Source organism: Melozone crissalis, unplaced genomic scaffold (genome assembly GCF_028551555.1).
Source record: "Melozone crissalis strain CALT ecotype California unplaced genomic scaffold, PUWL_Pcris_2 ptg000017l_1, whole genome shotgun sequence".
NCBI classification, from domain to species: domain Eukaryota; kingdom Metazoa; phylum Chordata; class Aves; order Passeriformes; family Passerellidae; genus Melozone; species Melozone crissalis.
In genome coordinates, this window is record NW_026535795.1 from 7,476,810 (window position 1) to 7,495,899 (window position 19,090).

At 48.8% G+C, this 19,090-nt stretch overlaps 1 protein-coding gene across 2 annotated transcripts; it reads left to right on the plus strand.

Annotated features, from left to right (window-relative positions):
* The first annotated feature begins 212 nt into the window (after window positions 1-212).
* ASXL1 (ASXL transcriptional regulator 1) lies at window positions 213-18,084 on the plus strand. 2 transcript variants are annotated; one of them, XM_054274527.1, is made up of 12 exons: window positions 213-273; window positions 4,819-4,901; window positions 7,949-8,057; window positions 9,135-9,255; window positions 9,330-9,424; window positions 9,762-9,855; window positions 10,123-10,275; window positions 10,653-10,816; window positions 10,914-11,010; window positions 11,441-11,546; window positions 11,952-12,567; window positions 13,291-18,084. In XM_054274527.1, the coding sequence occupies exons 1-12, from the start codon at window positions 214-216 to the stop codon at window positions 16,156-16,158; spliced, it is 4,566 nt and encodes a 1,521-aa protein (XP_054130502.1). In that variant the 5' UTR covers window position 213; the 3' UTR covers window positions 16,159-18,084. The 2 variants fall into 2 exon arrangements, with proteins under 2 accessions (XP_054130502.1, XP_054130503.1); XM_054274528.1 differs by lacking the exon at window positions 213-273 and adding an exon at window positions 862-1,630 and having other exon boundaries at window positions 1,752-4,901.
* Window positions 18,085-19,090: the final 1,006 nt, after the last annotated feature.

A 19,090-nucleotide genomic window follows, 5' to 3' on the forward strand; every position in this document is an offset into this window, starting at 1 on the left:
CTTTGACCCCGTTGTTATGCCGGGCCCGAGCCGCCGCCGCCGCCGCCGTCTCCCGTAGCGCCCGGAGCCGCCCCCGCCTCGCGCCCCGCCCGCCGCGCCCGCCGCGCCCAGCCCGCCCCGGTCGCCGCCGCCCGCCTGCCGCCCGCGCGCCCAACGGTCCGCGCCCGCCGCGCCCGCCCGCGCGGGAGGAGGAGGAGGAGGAGGAGGAGGAGGATGAAGGAGATGAAGCAGAGGAGGAAGAAGGAGCGCACGTGGGCCGAGGCCGCCCGCCTGGTGAGGCCGGGGGGGCGTCCAGGGAGGGGGCGCGGGGGCTCCGCCGTGCCTCAGGGCCTCCCCGCCGCGTCCGGCCCCTCCCCGAGTAACGGGGCTGGCGGCGCCGCCATCGCTCCTGAGGGGCTAAAAGCGGGGGCCGGGCCCGCCTGGAGGGCGCGGGCGGTGTTGCCGCTTCCCCGCCCGGTCCCGCGGCTTCCCGCGGTTCCCCCGGCGGCCGCTGTGGCCGGGCTCTCCCGCGCGGTTGTTTTTCTTCCTCAGCCCCGTGCGAAGGAGCTGCGCCCCGGGGCGGTGCGAGCGCAGCCCCCGGCCCTCGGTGGCGGAGCTGCCCCCGCCGGGGGTCCCGCGGCCTCCGCCGGGCGGGGCTGCAGCGGCTCCCGGTGTGGGACGCGGGAGGTGCCCCCGTCCCGCTGTGGCTCCGTGCGTGCCGGGCAGGGCTGCGGGCACGGTCCCGCTCGTTCTCTTCCTTTTGGAAGAAGATGGGTTTAAAGCTCCGTGCGAGGAACCGGAGCCTCCGGAGAGGGCACGGCCACTGTCAAAAGTTTCTGGTTTAATTACCGAGAGTGTGGGGTCCTTCTGTGCACCGGCAGCGCCCCAGGGCCGGTGGCGAGTGCTGGGCTGCTGTAGCAGCAGCTGGACTGAACATCCCTGAATCAGCCCGTATTTGGTCACTTTTGGGTTTAGGGGATGTGGCCATTGAGATGTCTCAGTCATTTTGTCTCAAAGAATTTCCTTGTTGAAAGCTTCAACTTCCCAGCCCAGCTCTGCCCTGATGATGTCTGTGGGAATGCTGTTGTCATTGCACCGTTGCACTGGGAGGAAGGTGACTTCTCTGTGTGAAGCCTTTGAGCTGGATCTGTCTTCAACCTCGGTTATGAAGTAGGAAATCTAAAAAAGATAAATAACTAGAGTGTCTTTCAGGGAGCTAGTCAGAGGTTTGATTTAAGGGCTGCATGCCGAGGTGTTTAGGCTGGCTTGCATTTGGGTGGAGGGAGCTGGCTCTCTCCTGGTGACACAGTGACACAGGTACAGGAGTGCCAGGGACGCAGCGAGGGATGATCCAGCTACTCGGATGTGAATGGATCCCACAGTTCCTCCCCACAGCCCTGTCAGTGGTGTATTACTCATGAGGATACATGTATTCCTTCTGTGTAGCCCCTGGCCTTCTGCAGAAATGGATTTAAAGAACTTGAGGGTAGTTTGTTTCCTTGTTTTTTTCTGTTGTGTGTGTTTGTTTTGGTTTTGCTAGCCCAGGTTATGTATTGAAGCATGTAAACATTCAGCAGGAACAGTGTGGGTGAGTCCAATGAGGCTCATGTCTTGTACTGAGGATGTTCAGGATAACTCTTGGTGCTTCTGAGTAAGATTTTTTTGGCTATTGGAATGTTTTCTTACTGCTTGCCAGGAGAAAACCTAATCAGACAAGCATCTGACTTCCAGCAACTTGCATCATCTTTTGTGTGTAAATGATAATATTTTAGATCCGTGTGGCTTTGCTTGAAAAACTGGAGAAGGGCATAAAGCAGCTACTGTGGAATTCACAGCAGGAGCCTGGTGGTCTCATTCTCCATCTTGCATTTCTCCTTGGGATTCAGGTTCTTTGGACCAGGTGTGTCCCTGCAGATGGCAGAGATGCTTTCCTGGCAAGTGACCCTGGGGGCAGAGGCTGTGCTGTGTGCCCTTGCATAAAGTCGGCTCATTCAAACATCCTGAACTCTGAGAGTGAAAAAAATCAGCATTTATAGGCTGCCCAAAGCAGCACGTGAGCAGTCACCTAATACACCTCATCACCCTTGTGTGATGGGGAAGGCATTTCTTCTCACAGTTCCTCTCACCTGTCTTCTGGCCAGCACCTCAGGCACGGTGGGTGCATGAGATGTCTAAGCCTCAACAGCATCTTAGAGCCATTGATGAACCAGAAATAGAAGGATCTCATACTAGATTATCCACTTAAAGAGACCTACAGTTGCGTAGCTGCACTTGCAGCTTGCAGGACTGATTGTAAATCCACTAAAAATAGATCTTTATTTCACACTAGGCTTACACATGCTCCCTGTCAAAATGCTTTTAATTTCCCTCTCTGACGTGTGCTGGTGTATTTTGTATTCTGCTCAACGTTTCTGAGAATCGCAGGCAAAAAATGTTCTTCAGTGTTGCTCCTCCTACAGAGCCAAAACTCTGCACGTTCCATAAAATAAACTTCAAAGGTTCATCTGGATGCCCAAAGCCATGGCAGGATCCCACAAGTGCTGTCAGAGCTAGATGACCTGTAAATTGAGGAAGTGATGTAAACTTCCATAATTAGGGGCATAGGAACCCTCAGCTACCACTGCTGTAAATAGTGAGTGGGGGAAAATTCTGTTTTGGGGGTAAGGTGTAGCCAATATTAAGTTGTAGCTCTGGGTGGAGGACTGATGTGGTGCTGGGAGTGTCAGGTTGGGGAGGCATAGAAGGGACAGTGCTGGAGACTGGGATTTGGTGTCTGAAGCTTGCAGGATCCTCTCCTCCACTTCTTCCATTAAGTGCTCTGTATACTTAATACAGCTCTTGATTGGAAATTGTTCCCCTGAGCATAGATTCTTTTATCCGTATGTAAATGCTCCTTTGTGCTCAGTTTTAGGCCACATACTTCACTTGCTGTGTCTGTCACTGCAGGGAGGTTTGAATAATTCCCTGATTTTTTGGAACAGACGTGTTGTATTTTGCAGATCTCACTGGGCTCAGGAGCAATGAGTTTCCTGTGTCAGCTGTCTGCAGCCTCTGAGTGATGGGGTGACAGCTCAGGAGGGAGGCATGGAGACCTTGTAACCTATGGAGGGAGCAAAAAGCGTGATGGAGCTGTATGGAATTTAATTAGTTTACTCTCTCTGAATATGGCTCATCACTTGCTTTGATTTTTCTTTACACTCTTTGTGTTTTCATTGGGTTTTAACTCAAGTTAGTTCTCTAATTCTCTTCCCCATGAGGTTCTTACCTCATTCTCAGAAGCTTGTGAGCTTCGAGCATCTGCAGAATACCTGTTGGGTGGATATGAGAGAAATTCCATTTGTAGAATCAAGGTTTAGATTGGAAGAACCTTTAAAGATCACCTTCCTCTAGTGCAGGCTGCTCCAAGCCCCATCCACCCATATCACAGCACACAGTTGAAGTGCAGAACTGCACTTGGGTTTTTGGTTCCTTGTGGAGGGTGGAGATGGTCTGAGGTGCAAACGTGGGCCTGCACAGCTTTGGGGTGATTTTGCTCACGTCCCATTGGCGTGGCTGCTGCAGTGACTCACTTCTAGATGTTACTGATAGAAATGGGGCATCTGGGTCCTTCCTCTGGCTTCCACACCAGTCAGACTGAGAAACAGCACCGTGGTGCTGCCTCCTAAAACGTGGGGACAGATGACACCGGGGCTGTGCATCGTGTGGCCGTGATGCTGGGGGAATTTAGACCATGGTTGTGAAGAAGTTCCTGAATGAATTCCTGCTGCTGCTTTCCATGCCTGTTCCAGACCATGGTCTGTGCCTGTCTCAGCCTCTTTTAGCTCGTGGCCCCAGGTCTGTGGAGCTGGGTGCCTTTGCATTCCAAGAGCAGCCCTGTCTGCTGCCGGGGAAGGCGCGTGGTCAGCAGCTGTAGGGTAATCTGCTCCCAAAGAAACTGAGTGGTTTACATCTACTGCAGCTTATTTTTGCTCATTGTTTCCTGTTTATGTGGATAATCTTCTTATCCACAGAAATGTCCGGTCCTCTCTTTGAATCCTTGAGTTTTTGCTTCTAGACATTTCAGAGCAGTAAGTTCCACAGGCTTAAAAAAAAAAAAAGTAATAACCTCTTTACTTCTTTGTATATAAGTGACAATTCTATTCTTGATATAATTTGTGAAAGGATGAGTTGTTTTTTATTGTGTTGCCTTTTAATACCTGATTTTCTTCATTTTATTTCAAAAGCAAGCTGTCTTAAGTCTTTTTAGTGTCTCTAGCCAATTTTTTTTTCCCAAATCCTTTACTGTTTTTTTTTGTCCTTTTCTGAATTCTGTCCTTCTCTGACATGAATTCTGATTCTTAACTTGTGGTTCCCTTCCTGGGATGAAGAGGAAATGAATGCAGTAATCTGAGGAAGATACAGTATTGGATTGTATAGCTGCACAGTAATACTTTTAGTGACAAAAAAGCACTGGATGCTTTGTGGAGAGGTAGGAAAAGGTTTTACGTTGTTACAGGTCACCACTGTTCAGTTTGGAAGGTTTATGTGGCAGCAGCTCCATCTAATGTATACTGAAGTCTGGTAAAGCTTCCATTGGGTGGGGTCAAGGCCAATTTCTGCTGCTTTTTCTCCTCCATGATTTTATTTCAGTTACTTGGGGAAGAGATGAAGGTGAAGCCTTTTGTGGCTTTGATCCATCTTCACCAGGATCTTGACATAGCCTGAAATTTTACTGTGTGTCTTTGCAGGTGAATCAAGTTTGAAGGGGCACATTATTGGGTCTGGGCCACAGCTGATGGAGTAGTTCTGAGAATGTAGAAGCCAGTTCTGTAATGACACTTGGTCTTTCTGTCTTTTCAGGTGCTGGAAAATTACTCAGATGCTCCTATGACCCCAAAACAGATTCTGCAGGTCATAGAGGCTGAAGGTCTAAAGGAAATGAGGTTAGTATTGATGATTTTGTCTAAACCAGTGTGCAGCATGGGGGAGGCAGTGTATGAAGGCTGGTGTTGCTTCATACAGTTCTGCCTCATCCCCAGCCCACTTTGCTTCCCTTTTTCTCTTTTCAGCCTGGTAATTTCAGATGACAGTACAGACATTTATATACAGATTGTGAAGGTTTCTTTTTCACTGATAATAACTGGAAAATGTTCTTGGATTTTTAGATAATATACAGAGTCCCTTCATCCATCTATTGTGAAGTAAATGCCTCTTGCAGATCAGGCCCCTGCATTGTGCTGTACTTACCACTCACTCCCATGGTTCTCACATAAGTAGCTCCCAGCTACAATAGTTTCTGCTATTGTGACTTGAGTTTGAGAACAGTTTAAGTTTGATCTCCTCTGATGCTTCATTTCTAGAGCAGACATTATGTTTTAGAAGAGACAGTCTTCTCCATGTCACTGGCTTGTGATCAGATTCTTGAGCACCAGGAGAGCACAGCTCACATCTCATGCTTGTGGCTCTTGACATTGTAGGAGGAGATGCCCATCTCAGAGTGGATTTCATGTGGAAAAGAACCTGATACAAAGCCTTGGAAAGGGCAGAAGTGGGAGACTGCTTTCCTTGGTTAAGTTCCTGTGAGCTTCCATCTGTTTCCATGACAGTAGTAGAAATACAGAGTGTCTTGCAGCTCAAAGAAAGTGGGTAACTGTGATAGTCCAAATGCCTCAGTTGCTGCTGCCTGGCAAAATAAAAAAAAAGGAAGTTTGACTACCAGAGACACGAAAAGCTGCTGTCCAGTGATGGACTTCTGACAAATCCAGATGCAAGGGCTGTTTCTAGTCTTGCTTCTCCCTGCCTTTGTTTCTGTGGACTGGTTTTCACTGTGGTATTTGCATTTCCTGAACCTGTACTTTACCCAACTACAGAAGGTAAACTGATTTCTTATGGGACCTAAATGTCAGCTTGTTTCTGCTCCTTGTTTGTGTGAAATCAGGAAACAGCTGGGGTGTTTTGAATAGTGAAAATCAGTGACGTGTACAGAGGTGCTGGGTGTGGGACCTGCTGTTGTTTGTAGAGGCAAGAGGCTGGTGTGTGCTGCTGCATCAGAATTGGAACTGCTGGAACACCCACCTTCCATGGGCTTACAAGAAGGCTGGGGAGGGACTTTTCACAGGGGCATGTAGAGATGGGACAAGAGGCAATGGACTCAGGTGAAGGAGGAAAGATTTAGATTGGATATTAGGAAGAAATTCTTTGCTGTGAGGGTGGTGAGGTCATGGCACAAGTTCCCAGAGAAGCTCCATCCTTGAAAGTCTCCGAGGCCAGGCTGGACAGGGCTTGGAGAAACCTGGTCTGGTGAAAGGTGTCCCTGCCCAAGGCAGGGGATTTGGAACAAAATAGTCTTTAAGGTCCCTTCCAACCCAAAGTGTTCCATGATTCTGTGATGCTTTCTGAGATCTTCTCTGGTTTGGATATGGGCAGTGATTTCAGTAGAAATCAGACAGATTTTAATGAGGACCTTCATAAGGGGAGCTTTGCTTTAATCAATCTTCTGCAACTCTCTCACAAAAGTCCTGTTACCTCAGCAGGCAGTTGAAGATCTCTGTGCACAGGCTGTCCCCTGCCAAAGATAATAGCAGGGCTCTTCACACACATAAATTATCCTGTGCTTTCCCAGTTTTTACAAGTGACCTGTCACGCTGTGTAAGTAAAGACCAGACTTTGGAACGTGTGTCATGTTAAATCCCACAAACCTAACTCATTCCTTTAAAGGTCGATGGTTTCCCTTGGGATATCTGCTTTTCCTTCCCTGGTCATTAATTCTCTGCTTTAAGAAAAGATTGTTTTCTTCAGAGTGTGATTGTTTGCAGGATAAAGGCAGTGAGCCTGCCTGGCTGAACGTGCAGCAGGCTTTGCTGGTGCTTGTATAGAAGCTCTTCCTGAAACTCCATTTCCTGAAGGAAATGTGCTCAGTGCCTTGGGATGTTTTTCCTTCTGAATCAATTCTGAGGTGGGGCTCCCTGGTTGGGGGGTCATGCTGCTCTGCTGGGAGGGCTGTGTTCCATACCAGGCACTGACATTCCCATGAGCCAGTACCATGCTGAGTTTAGCTCCTTGGTGGAGTTTTAACTGCTTGGTTTTTTTCTTGTTTTGGTGAAAATTACTTAGTTTGCTGTTTTAAGAGAGCCCTGTGGCTGGTGAGTGTGCTTGGAGTGTCTGGTAAACACAGAGGGGAAAACACTGTCTAACAGGACAGAAGGCTGGAAATTTTGTTCATGTGATCTGAAAGTGATACAGGGTAACTTTGCCTGTTGCAGTGGAATGTGAAGAAATGTCCAAAACTCAGGCACATACAGGGTGGAAACAGAAATTCTGTGTTTTCAATTTGACAGTGATTTTCTTTGAAATATTTTATCTCAGTCCAGTTTTCAGTTTCACTTTTACTAGGAATGCAGTCAGTAATGCTGTAATGTGTCTTCCAGACAACTTTCTGCCCGTACATGTGGGACTGACTGGAAAACACCGCATTACGTGGCACAGCAGTTCCATCAGTGTGAGTGTAGGATGGGGCTTTAACCAGGGAGTTGTGTAGGAATTAACAATGAGAGCATCAGAGCCTTTGTACTGAGCTCTGCTCGAGTAGTTTGGTCAGTGACATATCAGGGAGACATTCCAGTAACATGTGTGTCTATAGTTTGTTACATGTTTCTGCTGCTGAATAAATCTGGAGGTTTTATAAAATCAATCCAACACTGAAGGATTCCTGGAGAGGAGAGGAGGAAACAGATAATGAAAGTTAGAAATGTCTAAAAACAGATGAGGATAGCTTTAAAATTGGTGTCACATTTACTGTTGGCTGTGATGTGCAAGGCTGATGTACAGGTCAGAATGAAACCAGTGACACTGTTCTTACTGTCCTATAAAGTTGAAAGCATCACCTCTGTTCCCCTCATCAGCTAAAGGATGCCCTTTTAACCACCTCTTTCAGGCTGTTTTCTTGATAATCTGTTTCCTAAATTCTCTCTTTTCTCTGTCTCTGCTGCAGTGGCACATCTCCCCTGGCCTGCCTCAACGCCATGCTCCACTCCAATTCCAGGGGAGGTGATGGGCTCTTCTACAAACTGCCTGGACGCATCAGCCTTTTCACACTCAAGGTAAATGCTGAGCTCTGCTCCCAGCTGAGGGCCCAGGAGTGAATTCTGCTCCCTGTGCACAGCTGTGTGTTACCCTGTCACTGAGCATCATAAGCAGTGAGATCATCATGTGAGAGAGGGTCTGGAATTCATTATTTCCTTGGAGCTTGTACCTTTCAGTTGTATTCAGCCATCTATGATAAATTCTTTAAAAAAACCCCAACTGTTATTTCTTGAATCCTCTTACTTCATTACCTGGTGTCCAGCTCAGGTGGCTGCTCATCAGAACAGATCTGACCACTCCCTTGCTGCCAGCCACAAGGGAAAAGAACCAGCCAAGGAATTGGTCCCAGAGCTTGTAGCAACACGTAAAATCTTGATGGGAAAATGTATATTCATTTTTCTGGCTGCTTGTTCTGTGTTCCACTACATTCTGTGTTATTTAGCATCAGTGTTTTCCTCAGATCTTGAGATCTCTCTGGAATACTTTTTTATTTTTAGTTTATTGTTCCAGTAATATTAAATATTGAAAATATTTCTGGTCCTGAGGTTTTCTTTTGCATTGTTTTGTACTGTTGGATTCCGTGATAAATATCAACTTGATCTCAGCTATTTAATTTCCATCTTCTTTCTGCTGTTAGAAACTCCTGTTGAATTGACACATTTTGCTGAAAATAGATGGCATTGAAATTGCTTTTATTGTACAAGCAGGAATTACATCTCCTAAGCTTGCTGTCTTGGTGTTTGGCCACTCTGATGCTGCTTGTTCTTTATAGTGAGATGCTTCTCTTTAATACAAACTCATTACTTATAGAAAATTATAACATATTATGAACCTTTCTATTAAATTAATTTTTATTAACCTGGTATTTTGGGTATGTGTTACTTGTCTAGGAAGGGGCTTTGAAGTGCTCTTAGTTTAGGTGACTTCTGTTCCGCTATGAGCCCAAATATACTTTAAAATCTCTTTCTACATCAAGGATTAAAATAGGGAAAAAATTGAAGGCTAAAGTGTATCCAATTAACTGTCTGGTCCCATTGATGTAGATTTAGGAGGGAGGGAGGGCTGTAGCTACCCCAGTTCTGTTCCCCCTCTAGAAAGATGCCTTGCAGTGGTCCCGGAACCTGTCAGTGCCAGAAGGGGAGGAGCTGGAGGACACAGCAGATGCAGAAAGCTGTGGGTCCAACGAAGCCAGCACTGTGAGTGGTGACAATGATGGTAAGTGTCTGGTGACATTAACCTTAAACTCCAGGACCTACTTCTGTGTCTGACTGAGAGCTCATCTCTTTCAGTGTCTCTTGATGAAACTTCTTCTAACGCCTCGTGTTCCACTGAATCTCAGAGCAAAGGACCTGCTACCAGGGAGAGCTACAGAACTGCTTCCCAGGTAGGAAAAAGTGGGACTAATGGGAAGGAAGAAGCCTCTCAAGGAGAGCTTTCATTACTGTTGGGGTGGTATGACAGGGACTGTTTGTGCCTAAGTGCCCCAGAGATAGTTACGAGTCTGTATCCTTGGACAAGAAGTGGCAGAATGGTGAGGGATCATGTATGGGAAGACAATTTTGAATTCTGTGCTAGTCCTAAATATAGTGTTGCCTGAAGATTCAGCTAGGAGGAGCCAGGCAGCTCTTTTAACTGAGGAGCATGCTGCTTAGAGGATTACTATACTCTTCCATAATGCCTTCATTCCTTTGTTTTGTTTTTGGTTTCTCTCTGGTCTGCAGACAACCAAACAGAAGAAAAAGACGGGTGTGATGCTGCCGCGAGTGGTGTTAACCCCACTGAAAGTAAACGGGGCACACATGGAGTCTGCCTCAGGTGAGCATGGCTTTGAGGGGGTCCTAATGACCTCACAGACCTCTCTCAGTCAGTCCCCAGTCATCAGTGTTTGCCTGAGGATTGCTGTAACACCTGCTGAGAATGAGTGAGACTGCAGAGCTGTGTGTGTGTTTAACTCACTCAAAATAGTTGGTACCCTGTAATAGCAGATTTGTTAGTAACAGAGAATTCCTCTATGTTAAACCACTCTCCCAGTTGGGCTTTGACTGTTCTTTGCATATTTTTATGATGTTGTTTTGCATTTAGGCTTCACAGGAAGGCACGCTGATGGGGAGAGCAGCAGCACATCCAGCAGCAGCAGCAGCTCCTTGGCCCTGTGCAAAACCAGCCTGCGCAGTAGGACAGAGATCAACAGGGATCCTCCACAGCTGCTCAGGGGCATCCGAAAGCCCACGGCTGGTATGTGCTCCTGGGTGAAGGCACAAAAATAATTGGTCCACATGTATCAAAAAAGAGCACCAGGAGGCATTTGATGACCTGAGGGCAGAAGCCAGGTTTTCCACCTTGAGTGCTAGTGATAATATTGTTTAAAAGATTGGCTGGTCTGAAGAGCAGCATTGAGAATGGTACCTGAATATGACAGAACTGTGTCCTCATGTCAGAATTCCAGATGTGGGTTTATTAATTACTGTGCTGGAGAGTCATTCTTCACACTTGAATACTGCAGTCTTTATCATGTCTCTTGCTCTTTTTGTTATTGCAGTTTGACATAAATTTCATGCTGAAATACTTTTGTACAACAATGTTAATTTTATTTGCCTGTCCTTAAACTCCAGGGCAAATGAAACGTAACAGGGGTGAGGATATTGACTTTGAAACCCCAGGCTCCATCCTTGTCAACACAAACCTGCGAGCGCTGATCAACTCCAGGACCTTTAACGCGCTTCCATCACACTTCCAGCAGCAGCTGCTTTACCTCCTGCCTGAAGTCGATAGACAGGTATGAGCACTCAGGTGTTTTCCCTTTCCTGATTACCTCTTCAGTGTGGAACAGCTGGAGCAGATGTGTTCTCTTTGTCCTGGCTCTGTCCTGCTAGGTGGGGGCTGACGGGCTGATGCGCCTCAGTGGCAGCGCTCTGAACAACGAGTTCTTCACCCACGCTGCACAGAGCTGGAGGGAACGGCTCGCTGATGGTGAGTGGCTTTGCTTTCTTGAGTGCCTGGGGAATAGCTGCTCATTTTGAAAGATTTTTGGTTTTCTTTTGCAGTTAATGAGTGGGAACTTAGTACAGCTTTGCTGCGTGTTGCCCCCAACTTTTTCTTTTTTTTTGTGTTTATAATCAAAAATACAATTTCTTTTGGTCCCATGGGACCTTCAGCATTAAGTGGTGAAGGTGTAAAGTAGTGCCAGACTTATTTTTTCTTGAGAGGTGGCCTGTCTGTTAAAACATTATTTTTCCTGGAGCCACAGGCGGCATGTGGATTCAGAGTGGGATGGGGAGCAGAGTGTTAACAGCAGGTCTGCCTTTCATGTATTTAGCTGCTGTACAGTTCAAACACTAGAGGTTGCATTGCAGAATGAGTTTTGTTTGGAACTGAATTCCAGTCTCTTGCTTCCATATAGGTGAATTCACCCATGAGATGCAAGTTCGAATCCGGCAGGAGATGGAGAAGGAAAAGAGAGTGGAGCAATGGAAAGAGAAGTTCTTTGAGGACTACTATGGACAAAAGTGAGAAATTTTACCATGTCTATTCTGCTTTATCCATGTTTATGCAGGTGGCAGAGTGTGTTTCTCTTTGTGGATACCTGAGCAGGTGCAGCATAAACTCCTTGAGAAACACAGGTTGTGGGGTGAATTGTTCCAGCTGTTGTTCTGGGAAAATCCTTAGTGGAATTGGCTGAGTTCAGCAAAATTTTGTAGCCCATCTCTTCTGTTTCTAAGAAAAGTTGGTGGTGTTTTCCATCACAATTTTTTTTTCTCATTCCATGTGATAACAATGTGGAATGTGTGGGTTCTCCCCTTGCAGAGAGAGTTAATGAGGCTTTGATGACTCTGCCTGGGATGGCACTATTCAGTAACACTGAAATTGGGATGAGCTTTAGCTTTTAGCTGGCTTTTGTGTTTGCCTTATAGGTTGGGCCTGACCCAGGAAGAATCCCAGGCGCAGAATTCGGTGCAGGAGGACGCTGAGAACAGGACAGAGCTGTCTGTTAAAGGAGAAGCGAGGCTGCCGCGCGGGCCGGCCACGCGCCAGAGGGACGGACGCTTCCGGAAACGCTCGCGGGCCGACCTGCGCTGCCGGGCCAGGAGGAGCCTGTACAGACTGAGGGAACCTGAGCACACGGAGACTCCCAAAGAGCCTACTCCCGTGGGGCCAGATCCCTCACTTCATAAAGAGCCAAAGCCTGAGACAGACCTGAAGAAAGATGATCTGACCAGCTCCTCAGCTGCAGGATTGAAGGCAGAGAGTACCGAACTGCACCTCTCTCCAGAGACTTCCAAATCAAACAGCAAATCTGAAGATCCATCATCAGCAGCTACCAGCAGAATTCCCAGTTTGCCCCAGGAGAACTCTGCTCAGGAGTCCAAGGAGCAGAAGAGGAAAAGCTTTGAGGAGGCTGCCTCTGCATCCTTCCCCGAAAAGAAGCCCCGGCTTGAAGATCGTCAGTCCTTTCGTAACACAATTGAAAGTGTTCACCCAGAAAAGCCACAGCCTACTAAAGAGGAGCCCAAAGTCCCACCCATCCGGGTAAGAGCGAGCTTTAGAGCTGCTGTATCTCAGGGCTGCCGTGTTCAGTAGTATCAAAACATTATTAAAATGTCAAGTGTTGCCATCTTAAGGGAAGGAGTCGAAGGGTTTCATTGGTAGAGCTGGTGAAGTGCCTCTGACTGCCAGGGTTTGCTGTCGTATTTAGACAGGCAAAGAATGGAAAATCATCCCAAGGTCTTTGCACAAGAGCACAGGGTAACCTTGACTTACTCCCTTCATTTGCATTTCTGTGGCTACAGAAACACTGCCTGAAATGAGCTGACTGACTGCAAAAGACCTTGAAATTGTGTTCTTTATCCTGTCTAGTTTCTGAGTTCTTTTCCTTTGCATTTGGACAGAATCTCAGTGTTCCTCCTGACTTTTTCCATTTTGACCAGGATACCCATTTTGGTAGCTTCAGGGCAGTCATCCTGGTGTAGAGAAGACCAGTTTGATCTCTGAAGATGTGAATACAAATAACTTATTTCATATTTGCCTGCAGCCTCTGGTAAAACAATATTAGTGTGAACTGAGCTTTACAGATCACAGAGCAGAGGTTGTGGGACCGTGCTGCTTCTCTGCCCAAATTAATTTCAAGTTGAGGTTTTTGTTGAATTTTTGTGCTAAGAATTGTGACGAGCAGTTGCCATCACAGTGAAATGAAACGCATTTCGCTGGAGACGCGCAGTGTTAGAGCTTAACCGCATTTCCCTTTTCTTTCAGATTCAACTTTCACGTATTAAACCACCCTGGGTGGTTAAAGGTCAGCCCACTTACCAGATCTGCCCCCGAATCATCCCCAGCACGGAGCCCTCCGGCCGGGGCCGCCCCGGGGCCCGCACCCTCGCAGACATTAAGGCCCGTGCTCTGCAAGCCCGAGCCCAGCGCGAGGCCGCCGCCGCCGCCATCGGAGGAGGGGGTGGCCCTGGTGGGGGGAGAGGCTCCGAGGAAGGAGGTGGTGGAGGAGAATCCAGCGGCCGCTCCCAGCACAGGAGATCCAAGAGAGCTCATGGAAAACGTGCGTCAGATCTACAGCGAGCACAACTACAGCTGTCTGTTCATCTGAGCGGAGGGAAGGCTGACTCCAAAGGGGCTGCTCAGGAAGCCAGCGTGAATTCCTGCCTCTCTGCCACACAAGATCACTCTTCCTCAAAAAGCGAAAGGAGCAGCGTTCCAGGCTGTGCCACAGGGTCAGGGGACACTCAGCCTGGTGATGGGTCACCCAGGACACCGTTCTGTGGTTCTCTGACTGTGTCATCCTTGGACAATGCAACTCCTGAGAGGCAGGAGGAGAGTCCTGAGCAGCTCCTCCATGGCCCAAGGACCGAGCTCCCATCTTGTGCTGCATCACAGGAGAGCACAAAGCTGGGATGTGTGGTTCCTGTGGTGACCAGTGTGTCGTGTTCTGGGGGGCAGGGAGCTGGGGTCAGTCCCACAGGACACAGGGCTGTGGTGGAACTTGGAGATGTTGGTGCTCCCACCATACAGCTGGATTATCCTTCTGATGTAAAGCAAAATTCCTCCAGTTGTCCTTTTCCACCAGAATTGTCATTGGGTGTCTCAGAACGCCATGATCCAGAGAAGGTGTCTGGTTTTAGATATAACAACTCCCAAACATTTCTGGAAAAAGGTGTTGCTGATAATACCTCCAAAACGGTGACTGTTGGAGTGAAGAAAGCGATCCCTGCGGTGTGTGACACTGCACAGCTGCAGGCAGGGAAAGGCAGTGATGGCAAACTGAGTAATGAGGAACAAAAGGCAGAGGCTCTACTGCAGCCCTCTGTGCATGGTGACTTTATTTCTCAGAATAGGATAGATACCTCTGATAAACTCCTGCAGCCAAGGGAGAGGTGCCCCAGAACCGAACCAGAAAACGCACATCAGCCCCTGGGAGAGACTCAGGAGTTGAAGAGAAGTGGAGATGAAGAAATACAGAGTACACACAGTGAAACAACAGACACTGCTTCTGACTGGGAAGGGGACATGGCTGATGAGAATGTGGAGGTGGAGATGTGTTTCAGAAGTGTCAGCTGTAGGGAGGTGGCTGGGAAAGGCTCTTCCTGTCACAGCAGCAGTGAGAAGCGCAATGGTATTAGGTCAAAATTGTCTGTGGAGACAGAGAGTCCAGCCTGTTCTGGGGACTTGGTGGCACCCCCACCTCAGAGGTGGGGACCCCAGAAAACTGAGCGTCCGGCCAGCTCTGCTCGGCCCATGTCCTCCATCGAGACCAACAACCCTTTGGTGATGCAGCTGCTGAAGGGGAAGCTTCCACTGGAAGAAGTTCTCCCAGTGTCTCACGTCAACATCAAGCTGGAAATTGCACAGCCAGTGCTGCAGAAGCAGTCAGGAAGCCTCTCCCTGCAACTGGACAGAGGCAATGGTCACTATTTTGGCAAAGACTCTTCTCCAGGTGTAGGAATAAAGACGAGTGCCCAAAGCAGGAGCGATGATGCTCGCTCAGTGAGATCTTCCAAAGATCCCCAGGAAAAAACCTGTGGATCAGGAGCAGCATTACCTGGTGTAGAGGATCAGGCTGTCCCAGAAAAACATTCCAAAGTTGGTTCGACTTTAAGCTGCCAAGACCAACTGGCAAACGTGGCAAGTGCCTCTCTGAAGTCTGAAGATGTGGACCCTCGGGAAAGAACATTTTCTTCCTGTAGCTTTGAGGAACAGAAGGAGTTGCCCAAGGTCCACCGGATGCCACAGCACAATCCGTTACCAAGTGTCACAGCAGGTAAAAGCCCAGAGAAGCTGAATGCCTCTACAGAGCCTCAGTTTTTGTCTCCAGGTGTAACTTCTCTTGGACCAAATCAGACAGGAGGTGCATTGGTCAATAAAAATTACAGCGGGGTTCAAGGCAAAAAGCTCTTTGGTTCTGGTTTTCCTTCCAGTCCCAGCGTGAGGCTGCATCACTCCAGGGCTTTGGAACACAGTTCAGCCATGGAAACCTTGTCCCCTGGCAAACAGATTCCCTTGGACAAGGGCTGTGCACTGGGAGAAGGAATCCCAGCTGCCAGGGAGGAGTGGACTTCAAAGCAGCACAGCAGCACCCCGGGAAGGATCAGAAGTGAGAAGGTGCTGGTGTGTGGCAGCCCAGCCAAGAGCAATGCAGAGAACTGGGGGGATGTGGCCCAGCAGCCCACGGAGCTGGCCGAGCGCACACAGAGAGAGCCACTGGTCATGGACTGGCCCTTCTTTAAGTTTTCAAGGGATCCAGGAAAAGGACAGTGTCACCCTTTGGAGCCTTCATCCATCCCCTCTCAGCTCAATATCAAGCAAGCTTTTTATGGGAAGCTTTCAAAGCTGCAGCTTAATTCCACCAGCTTTAATTATTCATCCAACACTCCGGCTTTCCCCCGAGGCCTTGCTGGGAGCGTGGTGCAGCTCACCCACAAAGCGAACTTTGCTGCGAGCCGGAACACGGCCCTGGCTGTGCAGATGTTTGCTGACAGCAGCAGTGTTGATGAGATCTCGTTCCAGTGCTCGTGCAGCCTCAAAGCCATGATCATGTGCAAAGGCTGCGGCGCCTTCTGCCACGACGACTGTATAGGACCCTCTAAGCTCTGTGTATTGTGCCTTGTGGTGAGATAATAAATTATGGCCATGGGACAGGTTGTATATTCAGTGTGTGTATTTTGATAACGACTGATCCTAACGCCTGTACACAAAGTACGCAAAGTACTCTCTGTTCATAGTAGAAACGCTGTTACACTTTGTTTTGGTGAGGAACGTTGAGCTGCCTTCCCACGGAGGTCGACGGTGCAGAGCTCATTCCTGCTGATGGGGACACCCTGCTCTGGGTGGGCTGTGCCCCATGGGAGCGATCCTGCTGCTTCCTGCTGTCATGGAAATTCCAGCTGTGCTCTGAGGCTGAAGCCGGGGGGAGAGGCCGATCGCTGTGGCAATCCCTGGACCTTCTGTGGAGGATATCCTTACATCCAAAGGAACTGGAAGATGGTGTTTGCTATTTCAGGGCTGCACAAGGTGAGGCCCTACAGTCTTCCACTCTCCCCTTCTGCCATCTCCATTCCCGGTTTGTGTGGGAAGTGCTGCTGTGCAGTGAGTGTAAGCAGAAGAGCTGCCCTGCAGGGGTGGTCCTGTGCAGTCTTTGGATGCTCCAGCAGGATGTGGTGCCCAGGGATGTGCTCTGCAGGTGGTTGTGGAGCCATGTACAGCCCACCATGTGCCACATGGAACCCACGTGGAGGATGCAAGAAGAGGAAAAAAATTTCGGGGCAAGTGCCAAGCAAATGCCTTGTGCTGGCCTGCAGGAAGCTGTGTGGCCAGGGAACTGTTCCTGGCTGAACTGGCCCAGCGGCTGTGCCTGCCTCCTTTGGCCAACTTCCACAAACTGCTGTGGAACACTGGAGGTTCCCTGGAGCTCAGTGATAGGGTCAGTGAGCTCTGCACTGCAGCTTTGTGGTGAGGACCTGAAACCCCGCAGCAGCTGAGCACCTGCGAGCATCGAGCTGTGCATCTCTGTGACCATCACCTAACATTTAAAGCAGTGTTCTTTCCTCTTTTTTTATTTTCCTTTTTTTTTATATATTTTCATTCTTGGATGTATAAAGTGAGTTATTTGGCTCCTGTAAGTATCCTCTCTGCATCTGTTTGATCATATATTTATATGTTGTACACAGTACTGGCCAACTCTGTAAATGGATGTAATGTACATAGAGCATAAAGGGGTCTTTTTTTTTTTTTTTCCTTGGATTTCCAGGCTCTACAGCAGTATTGCATTAAAGTGGTGTTAGTTATTGTCAGAGCCACTGTATTCCGTCTTGCCTGACATGAGGCTCACCACGCTGGGGTCTTGGTTCCCACAGCCTCCCCTGCAGCCCAGGTGGACTGTGCTGTGCAGGCTCAAGGATGACCAGGTGGGATTTGCTGAGCCGAGCTCAACTCCCCTGTTGCTCATTTGTGCTCTTGCCAGTTGTTGCTGCACCTGAGCTCCCAGGGCATGGCTGTACCTGCACTGCAAGGAGGTGAATGAACATCCACGTGCATCCAGAGAGGGAGAGCAAAACTGCAATTCTCCTCCTCTCTGGAGCAATTCCTAATCAAGAGTTAAGTGCTTCAGCGAGGGGGAGAAGCCGCTGGCTTATTCAAGCGGGCAGTAGCAAGAATTTTAGGGAGTTTATTTTCATTTTTTTCTTCTCGTCCCTTTTCCAGCTCCATCCTACCTCCCTTCACCACGCACTTTCTTTCAGCCGTGCAAGTTCCTCTTTCAGCCACAATCGTGAGGGGTGGAACAAGTTCAGTCTCTGAGATGGTTTTATCCTCAATGCATCCACCAGCCTCATGCCACAAGAAGGAGAGCCCGGTGCCCCGGCCTGGGCAGGGCTGCGGTGCCCCGGGGGCGAGCGGAGGTGTGGAACCTGCTTACCAAAGATGGGGAGCGGAGCAGGGGGCTGGCTCTGCCTCCTGGGGGCCACTGCAGTGTTCAGCTCGGACTGGTCTGGGGGGCAGAGCCCTCGGGGGGGCCTGCTCGTGTCTGTCCCTTGTGCTATTGGAAAAATAAACCCTGTAAAATCTGCTTGTGTGGTTTCAGTCCTTTTTCTGAAATCCTCCTCCATTCTAAGGCAATGTGGCTTTTCCTTTCCCCTCTTTTAAGTGCAGCTGTTCCAGAGCTCTGCTCAAGTCACGGAGGGGAGGGGCTGTGTTGCTGCTTGGCTTTGTTAAATCTGGTTTTATGCACTTAGAGAGCACCGAAGATGGCGCAGCTCCTGCAGAGATGCTGTGTGGCTCTTGGGGAATGGGGACACCCTGGAGGCTCTGAAAGGCACAGGGGGCTGTGGGACACTGCGGGGCCCCCCACAGTCTCAGGGGCTCCCTGCCCTGCTGGGGTGATGCCTGTGGGCAGCAGCACTGAGGCTTTTCCCCGTGTCAGGGCAGGTCCTGCTGGTACTGCAGTCACTGTTGGATAAATTGATCTAAAAATGTTTCTCAAGAGCATAAATGTGATACCAATTACAGTTTATTGAAACTGTAAGGAAACTCACTTTATGGCCAAGTCCTTTCTCTTTTTTGGGCAGTAAGGAAATAACATGAATTATGATGTTGTGTGTCTGGGTTCTGCAGGGTGAGCAGGGATCTCTTGCCTGGGGCTGTGGGAGTGCTGAGATCCTGTGGTGACACAATCCCTGACTCCCTGGCATTCCACAGCCATTGCAGAACTGCAGCCATGGCCTCACACACGAGCTGGGGCTGGAGCAGCAGATGGTCCAGCACCAGCATTTGGGGTGAAAAAAGACTTCTGTGGCTTTTGGTCATTCGTTGATGTTCTGACTCTGGCAGGCTGTCTGCACACAGAATACCTGGATAATTTAAATAAGCTAAATACAGAGAATGCAGAAAATGAGTTGTTACTTAGCCAAGCTTGGCTAAACCAACTTAGCCAAGTTTGAAAGTCAGTATTTAATCCTTCCCTGTTTTACTGGGAAGGGGGGTGATGGCAGCAGGATTAGCTACCTCTGGAATAGGGGAGCTTGGGGATTTCAAGAGCAAAACCCATTAACGTCAT

Excerpts from the sequence above, each read along its gene's own strand:
- ASXL1 (XM_054274527.1), top strand. The coding sequence starts at position 214 with ATGAAGGAGATGAAGCAGAGGAGGAAGAAGGAGCGCACGTGGGCCGAG. Across the intron at positions 9,425-9,761 it reads GCTACAGAACTGCTTCCCAG|ACAACCAAACAGAAGAAAAA; the intron begins GTAGGAAAAAGT and ends TCTGGTCTGCAG. Across the intron at positions 12,568-13,290 it reads CCAAAGTCCCACCCATCCGG|ATTCAACTTTCACGTATTAA; the intron begins GTAAGAGCGAGC and ends CTTTTCTTTCAG.